Source organism: Oenanthe melanoleuca, chromosome 26 (assembly GCF_029582105.1).
Source record: "Oenanthe melanoleuca isolate GR-GAL-2019-014 chromosome 26, OMel1.0, whole genome shotgun sequence".
NCBI classification, from domain to species: domain Eukaryota; kingdom Metazoa; phylum Chordata; class Aves; order Passeriformes; family Muscicapidae; genus Oenanthe; species Oenanthe melanoleuca.
The window spans coordinates 2,470,999-2,489,490 of NC_079359.1; the positions used below are offsets into that span (position 1 = coordinate 2,470,999).

At 50.8% G+C, this 18,492-nt stretch overlaps 2 protein-coding genes across 9 annotated transcripts in view; both read left to right on the plus strand.

Annotated features, from left to right (window-relative positions):
- FRS3 (fibroblast growth factor receptor substrate 3) overlaps positions 1–5,156 on the plus strand; it is a 15,472-nt gene extending 10,316 nt beyond the window's left edge. For all 8 annotated transcript variants that reach the window (XM_056511449.1, XM_056511450.1, XM_056511442.1 and 5 more), the window contains one exon: positions 731–5,156. In XM_056511449.1, coding sequence (XP_056367424.1) covers positions 731–1,603 — 873 coding nt within the window. In that variant the 3' untranslated portion in view covers positions 1,604–5,156. The remainder of the gene's footprint in view (positions 1–730) is intronic.
- A 4,564-nt stretch (positions 5,157–9,720) lies between these two features.
- Positions 9,721–17,554, plus strand: PGC (progastricsin). Its single transcript, XM_056511418.1, has 9 exons — positions 9,721–9,788; positions 11,145–11,298; positions 11,726–11,843; positions 12,955–13,073; positions 13,788–13,987; positions 14,131–14,253; positions 14,352–14,496; positions 16,365–16,463; positions 17,343–17,554. The coding sequence occupies exons 1-9, from the start codon at positions 9,733–9,735 to the stop codon at positions 17,493–17,495; spliced, it is 1,167 nt and encodes a 388-aa protein (XP_056367393.1). The 5' UTR covers positions 9,721–9,732; the 3' UTR covers positions 17,496–17,554.
- Positions 17,555–18,492: the final 938 nt, after the last annotated feature.

Genomic DNA, 18,492 nt, shown 5'->3' on the forward strand with positions numbered 1-18,492 from the left:
GATACTTCACTAGAACTGATGCTCTGTCACAAAAATCTGAGTTTTGTCCTCAGCTCACTGGGGTTTGGGTGGCAGCTACCTGCCAGCTGAAATTCCTGCAGATCTTCATCAATGTGGACACACATTGTGTATCTGCAGCTGGGCTCTGTTTCTCTCCCAGCCCACAAACCCAAACCGACTTTTACGTTTTCCCTTCCAAAACTTTCCAAAATCCCTTTTTTTCCTCATCAGCCACTGATGAATTCCTGTCTCCTGGTGGTTTCTCAGCTGCTTTGAGCAGGAAATTCCTGCAGATTTCCATCCATGAGGACACACATTGTGTATCTGCAGCTGGACTCTTTTCTGTCTCTCTACCAGCTCACAAAACCCAAACCGATTTTACATTTTCCCTTCCAAAACCTTCCCAACTTCCAAAATCCCTTTTTTCCTCATCAGCCACTGATCTCCTCTTTCCTGCTGGTTTCTCAGCTGCTTTGAGCAGAAAATTCCTGCAGTTCTCCATTAATGTGGACACACATTGTGTATCTGCAGCTGGACTCTGTGTCTCTCCCAGCCCACAAAACCCAAACCGACTTTTACATTTTCCCTCCCAAAACTTTCCCAACTTCCAAAATCCTTGTTTTTTTACTCATCAGTCACTGAATTCCTGTCTCCTGGTGGTTTCTCAGCTGCTTTGCTCTGGTCTGTGCTGTCTCCTCCTTTCACTGTCCCTCTGCTTCTCTCCTTGCAGTCCCACACCTACGTCAACACGGCCACGGGGCAGCGGGAGCCGAGGGGCCGGCACTGCATGCACTCCTTGCCTGAAGCCCACCCTCCTTTCCCCCCTAGGAACCACAGCTGCTCCCTGGAAGACCGAAACCCCCAGGTCTTCCTGCAGCCAGGGCAGGTGAAATTCGTGCTGGCTCCCAGCTCCGGCTACCGCCGGCTGTGCCGGCAGCCGCGGCAATGCCGGGCTCACCTCTGCCCCCCCAACAACAACAACAACGAGTGTCAGGAGGGCTGTTCGTCCCCACAGTGTGTCTATGAGAACCTCAACGGGCTGGTGGCCCCCAGCAGCTCGTCCCTGTGCAGGGCTGGCAGCTCCAAGGTGTGCCAGGAGGACGGGAGCTGCTGCCATCGGCGCCCGGCGCTGCTGCACTACGAGAACCTCCCGGCGCTGCCGCCGGTGTGGGAGCTGCAGCCGGCCCGGCACGGGGCTGAGGATACTGGGACAGCACCCACGCCATCCCCCAATGGTTTCTCTGAGGCTGGAGAGGAAGAACCCCTGCAGAATTCCATGCAGAATTCAGAGAACTCAGCCCTGCAGCCGCGCCGAGCCTTCCTGCCCCGAGCCCGGCGCAGCCGCCTGCCCAACGTCTTCAGCTTCGACTTCCCCCGGGCCTGCCCCGAGCCCCCACGGCAGCTCAACTACATCCAGGTGGAGCTGGAGGCCGAGCCCTGCCGGGGCCAGCAGGAGCCAGGGCTGGGGGCAGCCCCCGGCAGCTCCTACGCCGTCATCGACCTCAAGAAGACGGCGGCCATGTCCAGCCTGCAGCGCGCCCTGCCCAGGGACGATGGCACCTCCAGGAAAACGCGCCACAACAGCACTGACCTGCCCCTCTGAGGGCCCCAAGTGCCAGCCCCGCGTCCTGGCTTTGTCCCCCGCTGTGTCCTGCCCCCTGTGGCTCCCACTCGCCATCCCCAGGGGCACAGCGAGGCTCCTGCGGCTTGAGGCTCCTCTGTCTGTCTGTCTGTCTGTCTGTCCGTCCTCCCCTCTCTGTGTTGCTCCTTTTCCAAGCCTTGTGGGATGTTTGGTTGACTCTGAGGGTTGGATTCTGGGTGGGAGGTGCCAGCAGTGGTGTGGGCAGAGCCAGAGCTGGGCACATGTTCCTAAAAATGAGCTGCTTTAGGAGCTCTGAGCAGATCCAACCTGTTCCCTGTGGATTTCACATCTGCACTGAGGCCACTCCACATCTGGGCACATGTTCCTAAAAATGAGCTGCTTTAGGAGCTCTGTGTAGATCCGGCCCATTCCCTGTGGATTTCACATCTGCACTGAGGCCACTCCACAGCTGGGCACATGTTCCTAAAAATGAGCTGCTTTAGGAGCTCTGAGCAGATCCAACCTGTTCCCTGTGGATTTCACATCTGCACTGAGGCCACTCCAGAGCTGGTCTCACTCCCAAAAATGAGCTGCTTTAGGAGCTCTGAGCAGATCCAACCTGTTCCCCTTGGATTTCATATCTGCACTGAGGCCACTCCACATCTGGCCACATGTTCCTAAAAATGAGCTGCTTTAGGAGCTCTGAGCAGATCCAACCTGTTCCCCCATGGATTTCACATCTGCACTGAGGCCACTCCACAGCTGGGCACATGTTCCCAAAAATGAGCTGCTTTAGGAGCTCTGAGCAGATCCAACCTGTTCCCCCATGGATTTCATATCTGCACTGAGGCCACTCCAGAGCTGGGCACATGGTCCCAAAAATGAGCTGCTTTAGGGGTTCTGAGCAAATCCAGCCCATTCCTGTGGATTTCACATCTGCACTGAGGCCACTCCACAGCTGGGCTTTGCCTGCTGGTTCCAGATGTGCCTGGAGATGAGGGAGCTCACACCGTGGCCTTTCCCCCCTCTGTTTGTTCCTGGAGCTTTTTATCCTTCTGTCCCTGTCTCAGATTCAATCTCAGTTGGGCAGCTGAGGACACAGAGCCTTGGGCACACACTGTGATCACAGAAATTGCCTAAATCCTTAAAATTCCCTCCCCTGCTTTAGAGGAGGAGGGAAAGGCCACAACCATGAGGGAGATTGGGAGTTTGGTCTGGAGAATTTCACTTGTGCCATACCCTGCTTTATTGGTTTTTTTTTTTTTAGAGGGTTCTTTTTGGCAGCTGCTGAGAAGTGCTGTGGGTTTATCTATTTGTTTACTTATTTATTTATGAACTGCTCCTTTACATCCCAGTTTGTTGCCAAACTGGTGCCAGTCTGGGGCTCTCTCCTGCCTTGTGGAGGGGGGCAGATCCCAAAAGAGCTTGGTGGCTTTGCTGAGGGGAAAAAACCCTGTGGAGGAGAGCAGCTGGGAGAATGAAGGATTTCTGAGCTGGGAGATGGAATGGGAGCAGAGCCTGGGCTGGCTGGGGCTGGGAGCAGCCTCTGCTCAGTGCCAGCAGTCAGTGTGCAGCTTGTTCCCCCAGCTGCAGCCCTGGAAGGGCCCAAATCCCGGGAGCTTTGTGGCCTTTTGCTGTGGCTTGTTCTGTCTCGATGCCGGGGCTGTGCTGGGATGTTCCCTGGCCCCTCCCCGTGGCCTTTCCATGGATTTCTCTGTGCCTGTTCCCGTGGAGAGCCGGGCTCTGGGGTGTCCTGGGTGCTGTGGGGTGCACTGGGGTGGTCTGGGGTGCACTGGGATGCTCTGGGGTGCACTGGGGTGGTCTGGAATGTTCTGGGATGCTCTGGGGTGCTCTGGGATGTCCTGGGATGTCCTGGAGTGCACTGGGATGCTCTGGGATGCTCTGGAGTGTTCTGGGGTGCTCTGGGATGTTCTGGGATTCTCTGGGATGTTCTGGGTTGCTCTGGGATGCTCTGAAGTGATCTGGAGTGCACTGGGATGCTCTGGGGTGCCCTGGGATGTTGTGGGGTGCTCTTGGATGCTCTGGGATGCTCTGGAGTGCTCTGGGGTACTCTGGGATTCTCTGGGATGCTCTGGAGTGCTCTGGAGTGTTCTGGGATGCTCTGGAATGTTCTGGGATGCTCTGGGATGTCCTGGAGTGCACTGGGATGCTCTGGGATGTTCTGGGATTCTCTGGGATGCTCTGGGGTGCCCTGGGATGTTCTGGGATTCTCTGGGATGCTCTGGGGAGTTCTGGGATGCTCTGGGATGTTCTGGGATCCTCTGGGATGTTCTGGGATGCTCTGGAAGTGTTCTGGGATGCTCTGGAGTGTTCTGGGGTGCCCTGGGATGTTCTGGGGTGCTCTGGGATGTTCTGGGATTCTCTGGGATGCTCTGGAGTGCTCTGGGGTACTCTGGGATTCTCTGGGATGCTCTGGAGTGTTCTGGGATTCTCTGGGATGCTCTGGAGTGTTCTGGGATGTTCTGGGATGCTCTGGAGTGCTCTGGGATGGTCTGGGATGTTCTGGAATGTTCTGGGATGTCCTGGAGTGTTCTGGGATGCTCTGGGATGTCCTGGAGTGCACTGGGATGCTCTGGGATGTCCTGGAGTGCACTGGGATGCTCTGGAGTGTTCTGGGGTACTCTGGGATGCTCTGGGATGTTCTGGGGTGCTCTGGGATGCTCTGGGATGCTCTGGAGTGCTCTGGGATGCTCTGGGATTCTCTGGGATGCTCTGGAGTGTTCTGGGATGTTCTGGGATGCTCTGGAGTGCTCTGGGATGGTCTGGGATGTTCTGGAATGTTCTGGGATGTCCTGGAGTGTTCTGGGATGCTCTGGGATGTCCTGGAGTGCTCTGGGATGTCCTGGAGTGCTCTGGGATGTTCTGGGGTGCTCTGGGATGCTCTGGAGTGCTCTGGGATGCTCTGGAGTGCTCTGGGATGCTCTGGGGTGCTCTGGACCCCCCCTCCTGCTGGCTGTGTCCCAGTTCCCCTGGGGCAGGAGCAGGATCCAGTGCCAGGCCTCGTGTCCCCTTGTCCTTCGGTGTCCCCTGTTCCATCCCTGGGAGAGGGGAGGGGAGGGGAGCCCATCCCCAGCTCCACGGCCAGGAGCTCGAGCTCCAGATTCTGGAAGTTCCTTTTTTTTTTTTTTTGTTTTTTGGTGCTGTCACGTCCTGTGGAGCCTGTTGGGAGCAAGGCCACGTGTCCCAAGTCTGGTGCCATGTGTGTGTCGCAGCGTTCTTGGCTTTGCTGTTGCACTGTAACCCCACTGGATTTTCTCTTGCTTTTCAAGTCCTTGTGCTGGTCTTCCATCCTTTTGTCCTCCCTTTGTCCCCTTGTGTCACCTGGAACCGAAAGGAAACCCAAGTAATATATTTTTATATGTATAACAAATGAATTTATTTGAAAGGAAAAAAAAAAACAAAAAAACCAACCCCCACCCCAAGTAATGTATCCCCAGCTTTCATTTAGGGAAGTGAGAGAAGAAATTGTTTATATCTATCTATATATCTATCTATATATATATATAAAAGTTAACTGCATTAAGCTTTAAATAAAGTATTTAAATAAAGAGTTTCTGAGCTGTCAGTGTCACCCTCTGGGGCAGCTCAACTCCCTCTGGAGCCTCTGTAGGAACCTGCTGGAGCTGGGAAATACAAAATCCCTTTTTCCCCAGCAGGAAATCCCTTTTTCCAGGAGGAAAATTCCAGGGATGCTGTGATCCCCCTGCTCTCCAAATTTCTTCTGGCCAGCTCTGGTTCAAAATTCAAACTACTTCAGACTAAGAAGGAACAAAAAGGAGAAAGCATCCATTTGGTTCTATACCTATTATTATATTTTTAAACTCCATTTATTTTATTCTATTCAAAGTATTTTATTCTATTCAAAGTATTTTATTCTATTCAAAGTATTTTATTCTATTTAAAATATTTTATATATTTGTTATAAATATTTTTATATTTATATCTTATTATATTTTATTCTATTTAAAATATTTTATATATTTATTATAAATGTTTTTATATTTATTATATCTTTTTATATTTTATTCTGTTTAAAATATTTTATATATTTATTATACTATAAATAGATATATTTTATTTTTATTGTATCTTATTATATTTTATTATATTTATATATTTTGTTATATTTATTATAAATATTTTATATATTTATTACATTTTATTCTATTTTATTATATCTTAAATATTTTATTGCATTTATTATATTATAAATATTTATTATATTTATTATATTTATTATATTTATTATATTTATTATATTTTATTATATTTTATTATATTTTATTATATTTATATATTTTATTATCTTTTCAAACTCCAGATTTTAAACCTTTCACTCTGATAACACACATCCTACTCGAGCTACACCCCAGTAATTCTAACTCCACTACTTTGGAATTAGAAATTAGGAAAGTTAGAAATAAGGACAAGACTTTGGAATCCAGAAAAACCATCCCAAACCTGCTCTGGAGTTTGTCCTGGAGCTCAGGGGATGCTCTGACCTCTCTGCCCCAAGCTCAGCTGGGTCTGCTTGGTAATTTGGGAACTGGAAAATTGGGGAAGGAGCTGCTTCAGTGAAATTTGCTGAGATTTTGGCTCTCAAAATGTGAATTTGGGTGGTGGGGTGGGAGGTTCTTGTGTGCCCCACTGGGCTGTCCTTGCTGGGCTCCTTCCTGCACTCGGAATTGTAATTTTGGGATGTCTGAGCTGAGCAGAGGGAATATCCCAGCCTTGACCCTTCTCAGTGATTCTTGTTTGAGTTCATCCATCAGATTTCTTCCCCCAGTATTTCCTCCCTGCTGGATGAACAAATAGATCTTTCCCCTTCCCCTTCCCAAAAACCCATCAATAGGAACAGAGCTTCTCCCAGGGCTCCACTGTCTCATGTGGGAGGGTTTTTTTCTCTTTTAACCATTTCAGGTCCCTCAGGGGAGGAGGTTGGAATCCCTGCCTTACAGGGAGGGGAAAGGGGAGGTGGTGAAGGAGAAAGGATCAATATTTCTGCAGAAACACTCAAATTTGTGTTTGTTATTTCTGAGGAATTCATTATTTTATTACCTCAGCTGTGCTGTTTACTGGGAGAAAACCCAAACCAGGGGTGGCACTTGCAGCTCCCTGATTTCTCATTGTCCCTCTGTGTGATGCTGCTCAAGTGGAGGATCACTAATTAATGATCATTAATGAACCCATTTCCTAATTCCAGCCTCTAGGAGAGCTGTCCTCAGTCCTTCTGGGAATTTTGTCTTTTCCCCAAACTTGGCTGCTCTGGAAATGCTGCTCAGAGGCAGCAGAACAGGTTTGGGTTCCTGTTGCTGGAGCTGAATTCATTAGTGAGAGCCCTGGCAGCTTTGAAGTTGGCAATTACAGGCCAGGGGATGGAAAAGGCTCATTGCAAAGATCTGATTTGTTTTCCTTCCCTGAGTGAATGGGATTTTTCCAGCTGAGAGGCCCAGATGCCTCAGTGTCACCCCAAGCTCCTCCTGTGCCACTCCTGTCCTTGTCACCTCTCCTTGTCGCCTTGGACACTGAGCATTCCTGATGTGGCAGAGAAGCAAAGGGGCTCTGGGCACTCCCTGCTCTGAGCCAGGGGTTATTTTATAGATGTGAAATTTTTCCTGGGGGTTATTCCCACAGAAATCCAGGCAGGGCCTCTCTGGAGAGCAGCTCTGTGACCTGGAACAGCTCCTGCTTTGCCTTGAAGTGTGGAACTGAGCAGAATAAATGGAATGGGATGATTGTCCTGCCTGGGGACCTTTACAAGACAATTCCTGGTGCTGCTTTCCCTCTTTGGGTCAGTTTGAAGCCATTTCCTTCATCCTGTCTCTCCAAAATCCCTCTCTAGTTCCCTTAGATCCCCTTTAGGTTTTGATCATCAAGAGGTGACTGATCCTCACCTGGTTTGGGAATTTAAATACCTGACCTGGAGCCCAACCATTTATTTACAGTTTATTTTGCTCACAGGAAGAAGAGGAATCTTTATTTCGGTGTGCTGGAAGCTGTTCCTGTGACCCCTGTTTTGGAAATAAAACACTAAAAGCAGCTTGTGAAGGATGTGAGGGCCTGTGTGGGTTCATAAACACAGCTGCTCTGGGGGCAGAGAGCCGTGGAACCCCAGGCTGGTTTGGGTGGAAGGAACTTAAAAACCATCTCACCCCACCCCTGCCACGGGCAGGGACACCTCCCCACCATCCCAGATTGCTCCAAACCCCTTCCAAGCTGGCCTGGGGCACTTCCAGGGCTGGGGCAGCTTCTCTGGGAATTCCATCCCAGCCCCTCCCCACCCTCACAGGGAAGAATTCCTTCCCAATATCAAACCTAAATTTCTTCTCTTTCAGCCTGAGCCTTTCCCCCTCGTCCCTCACTCCAGTTCCTGATGAACTCAGCTCCTTGGAGCCCCTCCAGGTCCTGGAAGGGGCTGTGGGGTCTCCACTGAACCTGCTCCAGGTTCCACAGGCAGAATCCCAGGAAAGGCAATGGAGAGATGGAATTCCCTGAGCTGGAGCTGGGCCACCAAACCAAGAGAAGAGAAAGTGAAAGCAGAGCAGAGGGAATGCCCAGAGCCTGGCCCCAAGGGGAGTCCTGGGCACAGGATCCCCCCTGTGATAACTGATAAAAGATTTGTATTAATCATAGAAATCTTGGAGTTTGTATAAACCAGAATACTTAGGTGAGGCATGGACCTAGATAAAGGAAAATACATTATTAAATAATTCTGTTTTAAATCCCCCTGTTATGAATATTATGTCCTGGAATGAAGCCTGGGATGGTGATGAAGAGGAGAAGGAAGGACAGCACTGGAGGCCACATCACAGCAAATCAGAGAAGGAACCTGGGGACATCCTGGAAAAACTGAGAGAAGGAACCTGGGAATCACCGTGGAGGAAAAGAGAGAAGGAACCTGGGGATCACCTTGGAGGAAAAAAAAGAAGGAACCTGGGAATCACCTTGGAAAAACTGAGAGAAGGAACCTGAGAATCATCTTGGAGGAAATGAAAGAAGGAATGTGGGGACCATGCTGGAAAAAGCAAGATAAGGAACCTGGGAATCACCTTGGAGGGAAAGAGAGAAGGAACCTGGAATCACCCTGGATGGAAAGAGAGAAGGAACCTGGAATCACCCTGGATGGAAAGAGAGAAGGAACCTGGGAATCACCTTGGAAAAACTGAGAGAAGGAATCTGGGAATCACCTTGGAGGAAAAGAGAAAAGGAACCTGAGATCATCCTGGAAAAAGCAAGAGAAGGAACCTGGGAATCATGATGGAGGAAAAGAGAGAAGGAATCTGGAATCAGCCTGGAGTGAAAGAGAGAAGGAACCTGAGGACATCCTGAAAAAAGCAAGAAAAGGAACCTGGGGACATCCTGGGAAAACTAAGAAGGAACCTGGAATCACGATGGAAGAAAAGAGAGAAGGAATCTGGAATCAGCCTGGAGTGAAAGAGAGAAGGAACCTGAGGACATCCTGGAAAAACTAAGAAGGAACCTGGAATCACCCTGGAGGGAAAGATAGAGGGAACGTGGGGATCACCTTGGAGGAAATGAAAGAAGGAACCTGGGGACCTCCTGGAAGCACCAAGAGAAGGAACCTGGGGACATCCTGGAAACACCAAGAGAAGGAACCTGGGGACATCCTGGAGGGAAAAAGAGAAGGAACGTGGGGACCATCCTGGAAAAAGCAGGAACCCGACGGGCTCCATCTCCTCGGCCCGTGCCGGCACAGCCGCTCTCCCGCGGCGGAAGCAGGGCAGACCAAAGCCTTTCGGTCCCTGGCCAGGAGCCGCCAGTCCCTTTGTCCCGGGGCAAGGCTGGCGCGGCGTTTGGCGAGTGACGTCGGGTCCCTCGTCCCCGATAAGCGCTGCCCCTTTATCGCATCGCTCCGCTTTGATCTCCCCCCGAGGGCGCCGATGCCGCGGAATCCTCGTGGCCCGAAGCACAAAGCGGCCCTTGAGGCTGCCAGAGGTGCTAATGGAAAGCGGAGGTCGGCAGATAAGAGAGGCCGGGATAAAAGCGGGAGCCCCGGCTGGCCGCTGCCGCCTCCCCGGGCTCGGCGCGCACCGCTCGGCACCGAGAAGCGGCTCCCGGTGCTCCCGGCGGGCACCAAGAAGCGGCTCCCGGTGGTCCTGGAGGGCACCATGAAGTGGCTCCCGGTGGTCCTGGCGTGCCTGCAGCTGGTGGAAGGGGCGGTGAGGTGCGGGAGGAGCGGGGACGGGGCGCGGGATGGAGCGCCGGGGATGCGGAGCTGCCGCTCCGTGGGGCGGGCACAGCACAGAGCAGCGGCGGGACAGGCGGGGGGATCCTGGGGCGTGGGGAGATCCTGGGGCATGGGGAGATCCTGGGGCATGGAGAGATCCTGGGGCATGGAGAGATCCTGGGGCATGGGGAGATCCTGAACATGGAGAGATCCTGGGGCATGGAGAGATCCTGGGGCGTGGGGAGATCCTGGGGCATGGGGAGATCCTGGGGCGTGGAGAGATCCTGGGGCATGGAGAGATCCTGGGGCATGGAGAGATCCTGAACATGAGGAGATCCTGAACATGGGGAAATCCTGGGGCATGGGGAGATCCTGGGGCATGGAGAGATCCTGAACATGGGGAGATCCTGGGGCATGGGGAGATCCTGAACATGGGGAGATCCTGAACATGGGGAAATCCTGGGGCATGGGGAGATCCTGAACATGGGGAGATCCTGGGGCATGGGGAGATCCTGGGGCATGGAGAGATCCTGGGGCATGGAGAGATCCTGAACATGGGGAGATCCTGGGGCATGGGGAGATCCTGGGGCGTGGGGAGATCCTGGGGCGTGGAGAGATCCTGGGGCATGGAGAGATCCTGGGGCATGGAGAGATCCTGGGGCATGGAGAGATCCTGAACATGAGGAGATCCTGAACATGGGGAGATCCTGGGGCATGGGGAGATCCTGGGGCGTGGAGAGATCCTGGGGCGTGGAGAGATCCTGAACATGGGGAGATCCTGGGGCATGGGGAGATCCTGGGGCGTGGAGAGATCCTGAACATGGAGAGATCCTGGGGCATGGAGAGATCCTGGGGCATGGAGAGCAGATCCTGGGGCATGGAGAGATCCTGGGGCATGGGGAGATCCTGGGGCATGGGGAGATCCTGAACATGGAGAGATCCTGGGGCATGGGGAGATCCTGGGGCATGGGGAGATCCTGAACATGGGGAGATCCTGAACATGGGGAGATCCTGGGGCATGGAGAGATCCTGGGGCATGGAGAGATCCTGAACATGGAGAGATCCTGAACATGGAGAGCAGATTCTGGGGCATGGAAAGCAGATCCTGGGGAAAGGAAAGCTCCTGAACATGGGCATGGGGACATGGAAACCTCCTGGGGCAGGAGAGCAGCTCCTGGTTCATGGAGAGCAGCTCCTGGGGCACAAGAGCAGCTCCTGGGGCACAAGAGCAGCTCCTGGGGCAGGAGAGCTCCTGTCGTGGCTCCAAGGAGCCCAGAGAACTGAGCCTTTGAAAATGCCCACATATTCTTATTCCCCGCTGTGTGCTGTCGTGCTTTGCCTGTCTCTGTGCAGGATCAGTCTGAAGAAAGGCCTGTCCATCAGGGACAAGATGAGGACAGCTGGGGTGCTGGATGATTTCCTGAAGCACATTAAATACGATCCAGTGAAGAAATACCAGCCCAGCCAGGGCTCTGTGGTGAGGCAGCCCATAACCAACCACCTGGATGTGAGTGCCCAGCTCCCCTCCCTGCCCGTCCCCCTCCTTCCCAGCAGCAATCTGGGCACCCCTGAGCCTCCAGGAGTGACAAATTGCTTTCCCCCCACTCTTAAATTGCTTTTTTCCCCCCACTTTTTTAAGCTGTTTTAATCCTCAAGGAAGTTTATCCCTAGCCACAAAAAGCAAAGCTTTTCTGTATTAAATAAATATTTAATAATAATAATAATTAGTATTATATAATAATTATTTATACAAAATGCAATATATACAATATATATATATACACAATATATATTTATACAATAATTATTTAGTATTCCATTTTTTGGAGGTGTAAAAGCAGGATGAGAGCTCAGTCTGCTCCTCTGGTTGGGTGTAAAATGGGAGATGCCAGGAGGAATCCTGGTGTGTCCCTGAGATTCCCTGTTTTTTCCAGTCCTCCTATTTTGGGGAGATCAGCATCGGGGAACCCCCCCAAAAATTTTTGGTGCTTTTCGACACTGGCTCCTCCAACCTGTGGGTGCCCTCCACGGACTGCAAGAGTCCTGCTTGCTGTGAGTACCCCGGGGCGCTGTGAGCAGGGCTATTACCGCTCCTAGGAGTAATTAGCACTCGCTAATTAGTGCCAACTATCCCAGCACTGCAGGGCTGCGGGTTTGATGCGTTTCAGATCATCCCAGACTGGCTAAAATGGGTTTAGGTGCCCAAAGTCCTTGTCCTTGTTCTTCCATGTCGTGTTGGGGACAGCAGGGTGCCAAAAATGAGCCCGGGATGCTGATGTGGGAGAGCTCAGAGCTTAAGGGAGGTGGTCAAATCCCAGGGGTGCTCCCTGGGCATCTGCAACCGGGCAGAGGGAAGAGGAAAACTGGGAATTTCAGAGTTGATGTCCCTCGTGGCAGGAGTGGTGGGGATTTCACTGTGACCCCTGTGAGGAAAATGGGAAGATACATTTGAATAAAGAGGAGCAAAAACTTTATGGAGTTTAGGGTTATACACTAAAGAATTGCAGGATTACAATTATATGAAAAATAGAAAAGCTGAAATACGAAGGGATCGCCTGGACAGGGATCTGGGCAAAGCTGGGATGGAAATCCCAGAGCTGAGAGAGAACAATGGGACAGAGGAGCAGCCTGTCCCAATCCTCATGACCTGTTCCCTGGGAATTATCCCAGTGGAGTGCAGTGAAATCCTACTGAATTATAGGACCTGTTCCCTGGGAATTATCCCAATGGAGTGCAGTGAAATCCTACTGAAGTATAGGACCTGCTCCATGGGGATTATCCCAGTGGAGTGCAGTAAAATCCCAGTGCAGGACAGAACCTGTTCTTGGGAACTATCACAATCCTTGGGAATTATCCCTAATCCTTGGGAATTATCCCAATCCTTGGGAGTTATCCCAATGGAGTGCAGTGAAATCCCACTGCAGCACAGGAGCTGCTCCATGGGGATTATCCCAACTACATCCAGCAGTGAAATTCCACTGCAGCACAGGACCTGTTCCTGGGAACTATCCCAATCCTTGGGAATTATCCCAATGGAGCATCCAGCAGTGAAATCCCACTGCAGCACAGGACCTGCTCCTTGGGAATTATCCCAATGGAGCATCCAGCAGTGAAATCCCACTGCAGCCCACACCCAGGGCTTCTCCCTCTTCTCTCTCCCCAGTCAACCACGCCAAGTTCCAGCCCAGTGGCTCGGCCACCTTCACCCCCAGTGACCAGTCCCACACCGTGTCCTACGGCAGCGGCTCCGTCACCATCGCGCTGGGCTACGACACGCTCAGGGTGAGCCGGGGGGCCGGGGGGTCAGGGGGAGTCAAAGGGAGCCAGGGGGAGCCAGGGGGGGTCAGGGGGACTCAGGGGGGTCAGGGGGAGCTGGGGGGGTCAGGGGGGCTCAGGGGGGTCAGGGGGAGCCAGGGGGGTCAGGGGGACTCAAAGGGAGCCAGGGGGAGCCAGGGGGGTCAGGGGGAGCCAGGGGGGCTCAGGGTGAGCCAGGACCACTCAGGGTGAGCCAAGACCACTCAGAGTGCCACTCAAGGTGCCACCCCTGCCCTATGGCATGCTCAGAGTGAGCCAGGGCCACCCAGGGTGCCACTCAGGGTGTCACCCCTGCCCCATGACACGCTCAGGGTGAGTGGGTCACTCAGGTGAGTGCTGCCCGTGCCACCCCTGCCCTCCTGCTGCTGTGTCCCCATGGGATGAGCTGTGTCCCCATGGGATGAGCCCAGGGGCAGCCTAAGGGCTGCTCTCATGTCCTGGGCTGGACTTGGACAAACCCTGAGCAGAACTGATAAAACTGATATAAACTCATAGAAACTGATATAAAATGTTTTCTGCTACCCTCAGTCACCCAGCTGCCCTTTGGCTGGGTTTTAACCCAGTTCCTGGGGTTTTTTCCCAGTTTTCCCCTCTGGCAGCAGCTGTGACCCTGCAGAGGATCTGGAGCAGCAGCCACCCCTCAGGTTTGCCTGGCTGACCTGGGATCCCCTTCCCCTGCAGATCCAGAGCATCACAGTCACCAACCAGGAGTTTGGGCTCAGCCAGGACGAGCCCACCCAGCCTTTCTACTTCGCTGATTTCGATGGGATCCTGGGCATGGCCTTCCCCTCCCTGGCAGTGGGAGGGATGGCCACAGCTCTGGAGGGGATGCTGGAGCAGGACCAGCTCGCTGAGCCCATCTTCAGCTTTTACTTCTCACGGTAAAAACCACCCAGGGCTGCACATCCTGTGCCCTGCCCGTCCCCACAAGGGTTCCTTGGGGTTTATCCCTCTCCAGCTCACATTTACCACACATTTCCTCATCTCTGCTGCTGTGACTCTGGTTTTTTTTTTTTTTTTGCAGCCAGCCCACCTATGAGTATGGGGGAGAGCTCATCCTCGGGGGCATCGACCCTCAGCTCTTCCAGGGTGACATCACCTGGGCACCGGTGGCACAGAAGCTCTACTGGCAGGTGGCACTTGAGGAGTGAGTGTGTTTGCTTTGCAGGGTTTGAGGCTGGATGTTTCTGGGTTTAGGGGCCAGCAGAGCCCAAAGCCACGCCCTTGTTGCCATTCCCCTCCCAGGTTTGCCATCGGGCAGTCGGGGAGCAGCTGGTGCAGCCAGGGCTGCCAGGCCATCGTGGACACGGGGACATTCCTGCTGACTGTGCCCCAGGAGTACCTGGAGAGCATCCTGCAGGCTGTGGGAGCCCAGGAGACCAGCTATGGGGTGAGTCTGGGGATTTGGGGGGTCCTGCGTGGGAATCAGAGCCCTGGGCTTCACCTGGTCCCCCACAAGGGACTGCAGGTGGGACAGGAGGGGACACCAGGCTGAGGAAGGTGGGGATGCTCAGCCTGGAGAAGGGAACAGTGTGTGGAAACCTCACAGGGAAGCCAGAGAGGGACTTGGGACGAGGAGGGATGGGTTCAGATTGAGAGAAAGGAAATTCCGGTTTGCCACAGGGATGGGATTCCTCCCTGGGAGGGTGGGGATGCCCTGGAATGGATTTCCCAGAGCAGCTGGGAGTGTCCAAGGCCAGTTTGGAGCACCCAGGGGTGGGTGATCTTTAAATTCCCTTCCCACCCCGAGCATTCCACGATCCCAGAGTCTGACCAGGGAACAAAGGCAGCACAGACTCAAAACCAGCAGGGATTTTATCAGCTTTATCAATTTTAGAATGATCCTGCAAGGTTTAACCACCTATTGGAACATCAGCTGGTGCAGAGACAGAGACAGAGACACAGCATCCATGATCCATGTGACAAAAAAAGCACTTTATTGTCCTCAACTTCACCTTAAATACTCATTTTAATGTTTCTGGGCAAACAATTATGATTGGTTGAAAGTTCAGGCTGACCAACAGCTTAGGCTGGGTCAAACCCTGGTTTTGAACCTGTCCTATCATTGTTCCCTAGAACAGGAACAATCAATATGATTCTGCAGAAGCAAATTTATTGTTTATTTTTAATCTTATTTATACATTCATGTTTACATGATCAACTATTTTGTTTTTATTTTGTTCATGCCCTCTGCACGAGCCTTGTAGGTAAAACAATTGGTTGCAACCCAAAGCATCACTGCTCACCTTTATTTTGGGTCTGTTTATTTTGGTATTTTGTTTTTTAGCTTCTTTTTTTTTCCAGTTTAGCACAATTTATATTTTATTTTAGTAGTTTTAAACAGCTCCAGAAAGTTTGATAGACTGCAGAAAAATGGTTAAAAATTCAGTGTACTTGTTATAAACAATGGTTTAAATGAAGAAATACGTAGAAAGACAGCAAAATATGTAGGAAAGCAGCTAAACATGTAGAGAAAAAAATATAAATATAAATATAAATATAAATATAAATAGAAATAGAAATAGAAATAGAAATAGAAATAGAAATAGAAATAGAAATAATAGAAATAATATGAATATGAATATAACTATAAATGGAAATAGAAATAAAGATAAATAATAAAGATAATGCAAATATAAATATAAATATAAATAATAGAAATAATATGAATATAACTATAACTATAACTATAACTATAACTATAACTATAACTATAACTATAACTATAACTATAACTACAAATAATATTAATATGAATACTATTATTAATATGACTATGACTATGACTATGACTATAAATATAAATATAAATAGTATGAATATGAATATAAATGTAAGTAAAATATAAATGTAAATATAAATAATATAAATAATATGAATACGAATATAAATATACAAACACATAAATATAAAAATATAAAAATAAAAATATAAAAATAAAAATATAAAAATATAAAAATATAAAAATATAAAAATATAAAAATATATAAATATATAAATATATAAATATATAAATATATAAATATATAAATATATAAATATATAAATATATAAATATAGTTTGGCTGGTGCACTTGATGCAGATGATGGCCCAGACTGCTCAGACGCATTGCCACAGTTCTGTGTGTCAGACCAGGCTGTTCTCCCGTGTGTGCTGGATCAATTTCCCAGTGAAGGCCAATGTGCAGTGTGACACCTGCCCCCACCCGTGTCACCCGTGTCTGTGTCTGTGCCCCCACCCGTGTCTGTGTCCCCCAGTACGCCGTGGACTGCAATGACACCCAGAGCCTGCCCCCCATCACCTTCAGCATCGGCGGCACCCAGCTCCCGCTGTCCCCCTCCACCTACGTCCTGAATGTACGTGAGGGATCGTGTGGGATCATGTGGGATCTGTGTGGGATCATGTGGGATCATGTGGGATTGTCCTGGTGTGGAGGACAGGTGTCTGCCAATAAAGGCAGGAGCTTCTCTTGGAATGGAGAATGTAAACCCCTCCCTACAAATTATCATTTGGAAATTAAGGGGCTCTCAGGCAAAGAGATGGGAATTAGGAAGAACAGTTCTTTACTAGGAAAATTCAAATAGAAATGCAGTATTACACAGAACAATCCCAACCCCTGCCAGAGTCAGAATCCAAGCTGACACCCGTCAGTCAGTCAGGGTGTTGGCACAGTCCCATTCAATGGTGGCTGCATCCTCCTGCAGGGGCAGATGTGGTTCAGCTGGAGCAGTGCTCCTGGAGAAGGTGCAGTTTCCTCTGAAGCTCCAGGGATGATGTGGAAAGGTCTGGCTTTCCTCTGGGATCCAGTGGCAAAGGCTGCTCTGGTGTTCCCAATCTCAGTTTTTATCTGGGTAGGAAAGGCTTGGCTCCTCCCCTGGCTGGAGCATCTCCCAGTGGGATGATGGAATTTTATCAGTCATGCCCTGGGACTCAGTGGCCATGAACAGGAGATATCTCCTGGAGGGAGGATGGGCTGTGGGAAGATAAAGATGATTGCCCAGCTGGTTTAAAGATGGCCCATGAGCAGATAATGTGTGCCAGGAGATCAGGGGCACTGTGACAGGATCCACATTTCTGGCCACATCAACCCAGCACAGGGATCCGTGTGGGATCCGTGTGGGATCCGTGTGGGATCCGTGTGGGATCCGTGTGGGATCCGTGTGGGATCCGTGTGGGATCCATGTGGGATCCGTGTGCCTTTTGGAGGTGCTGACCCCCGTTTTCCCCTCTGGCAGAGCAATGGTTACTGCACCCTGGGCATCGAGGTCACCTACCTGCCCTCCGAGGACGGGCAGCCCCTCTGGATCCTGGGGAATGTTTTCCTGAAGGAATATTACACCATCTTCGACATGGCCAACAACCGTGTGGGCTTTGCCCTGTCTGTCTAGAGGAAGGAAATTCCAGCCCCATGGAGTGCCACAGCATTCCCACCTCTGCTCCTGTCTGTCCCCATCCCTCGGGATTTCTGTGTCACTCTGTCCTGTAACAAATAAACCCTCACATCCCAAAATGTCTCTGAGCTCCTGGCTTTGTCAGGAGCAGCCTGAGGGGTTCTGTGCCTCACAATCCCTTTCTCCAGTGGAGTAAGCGCTGGGATAAAGCTCCAGACACTGGGATAAAGCTCCCGGCACTGGAATGAACTCCAGGCACTGGAATAAACTCTGGAAACTGGGATAAACTCCAGACACTGGGATAAACTCCAGAAACTGGGATAAACTCTGGACACTGGGATAAACTCCAGGCTCTGGGATAAACTCTGGACACTGGGATAAATCTCCAGTCACTGGGATAAACTCCAGACACTGGGATAAACTCCAGACACTGGGATAAAATCCAGATACTGGGATAAACTCTGGACACTGGGATAAACTCTGGACACTGGGATAAACTCCAGTCACTGGGATAAACTCTGGACACTGGGATAAACTCCGGACACTGGGATAAACTCCAGACACTGGGATAAACTCCAGTCACTGGGATAAACTCTGGACACTGGGATAAACTCCAGGCTCTGGGATAAAGCTCCAGGCACTGGGATAAACTCCAGACACTGGGATAAACTCTGGACACTGGGATAAACTCCAGGCTCTGGGATAAACTCCAGACACTGGGATAAACTCTAGACACTGGGATAAAACTCCAGGCTCTGGGATAAACTCTGGACACTGGGATAAACTCCAGTCACTGGGATAAACTCCAGACACTGGGATAAACTCCAGGTTCTGGGATAAAACTCCAGACACTGGGATAAAATCCAGATACTGGGATAAATCTCCAGGCTCTGGGATAAACTCCAGGTTCTGGGATAAAACTCCAAGCCCTGGGATGAAGCTTCAGGGATGGGTAATCCCCACCTGCAACCCTCGGGAAACCTCAGAGGGGAAG

Coding starts and splice junctions, on each gene's coding strand:
- PGC (XM_056511418.1), top strand. CDS start 9,733: ATGAAGTGGCTCCCGGTGGTCCTGGCGTGCCTGCAGCTGGTGGAAGGG. Junction 9,789..11,144: donor CTGGTGGAAGGGGCGGTGAG/GTGCGGGAGGAG, acceptor GTCTCTGTGCAG/GATCAGTCTGAAGAAAGGCC. Junction 13,988..14,130: donor TTCAGCTTTTACTTCTCACG/GTAAAAACCACC, acceptor TTTTTTTTGCAG/CCAGCCCACCTATGAGTATG.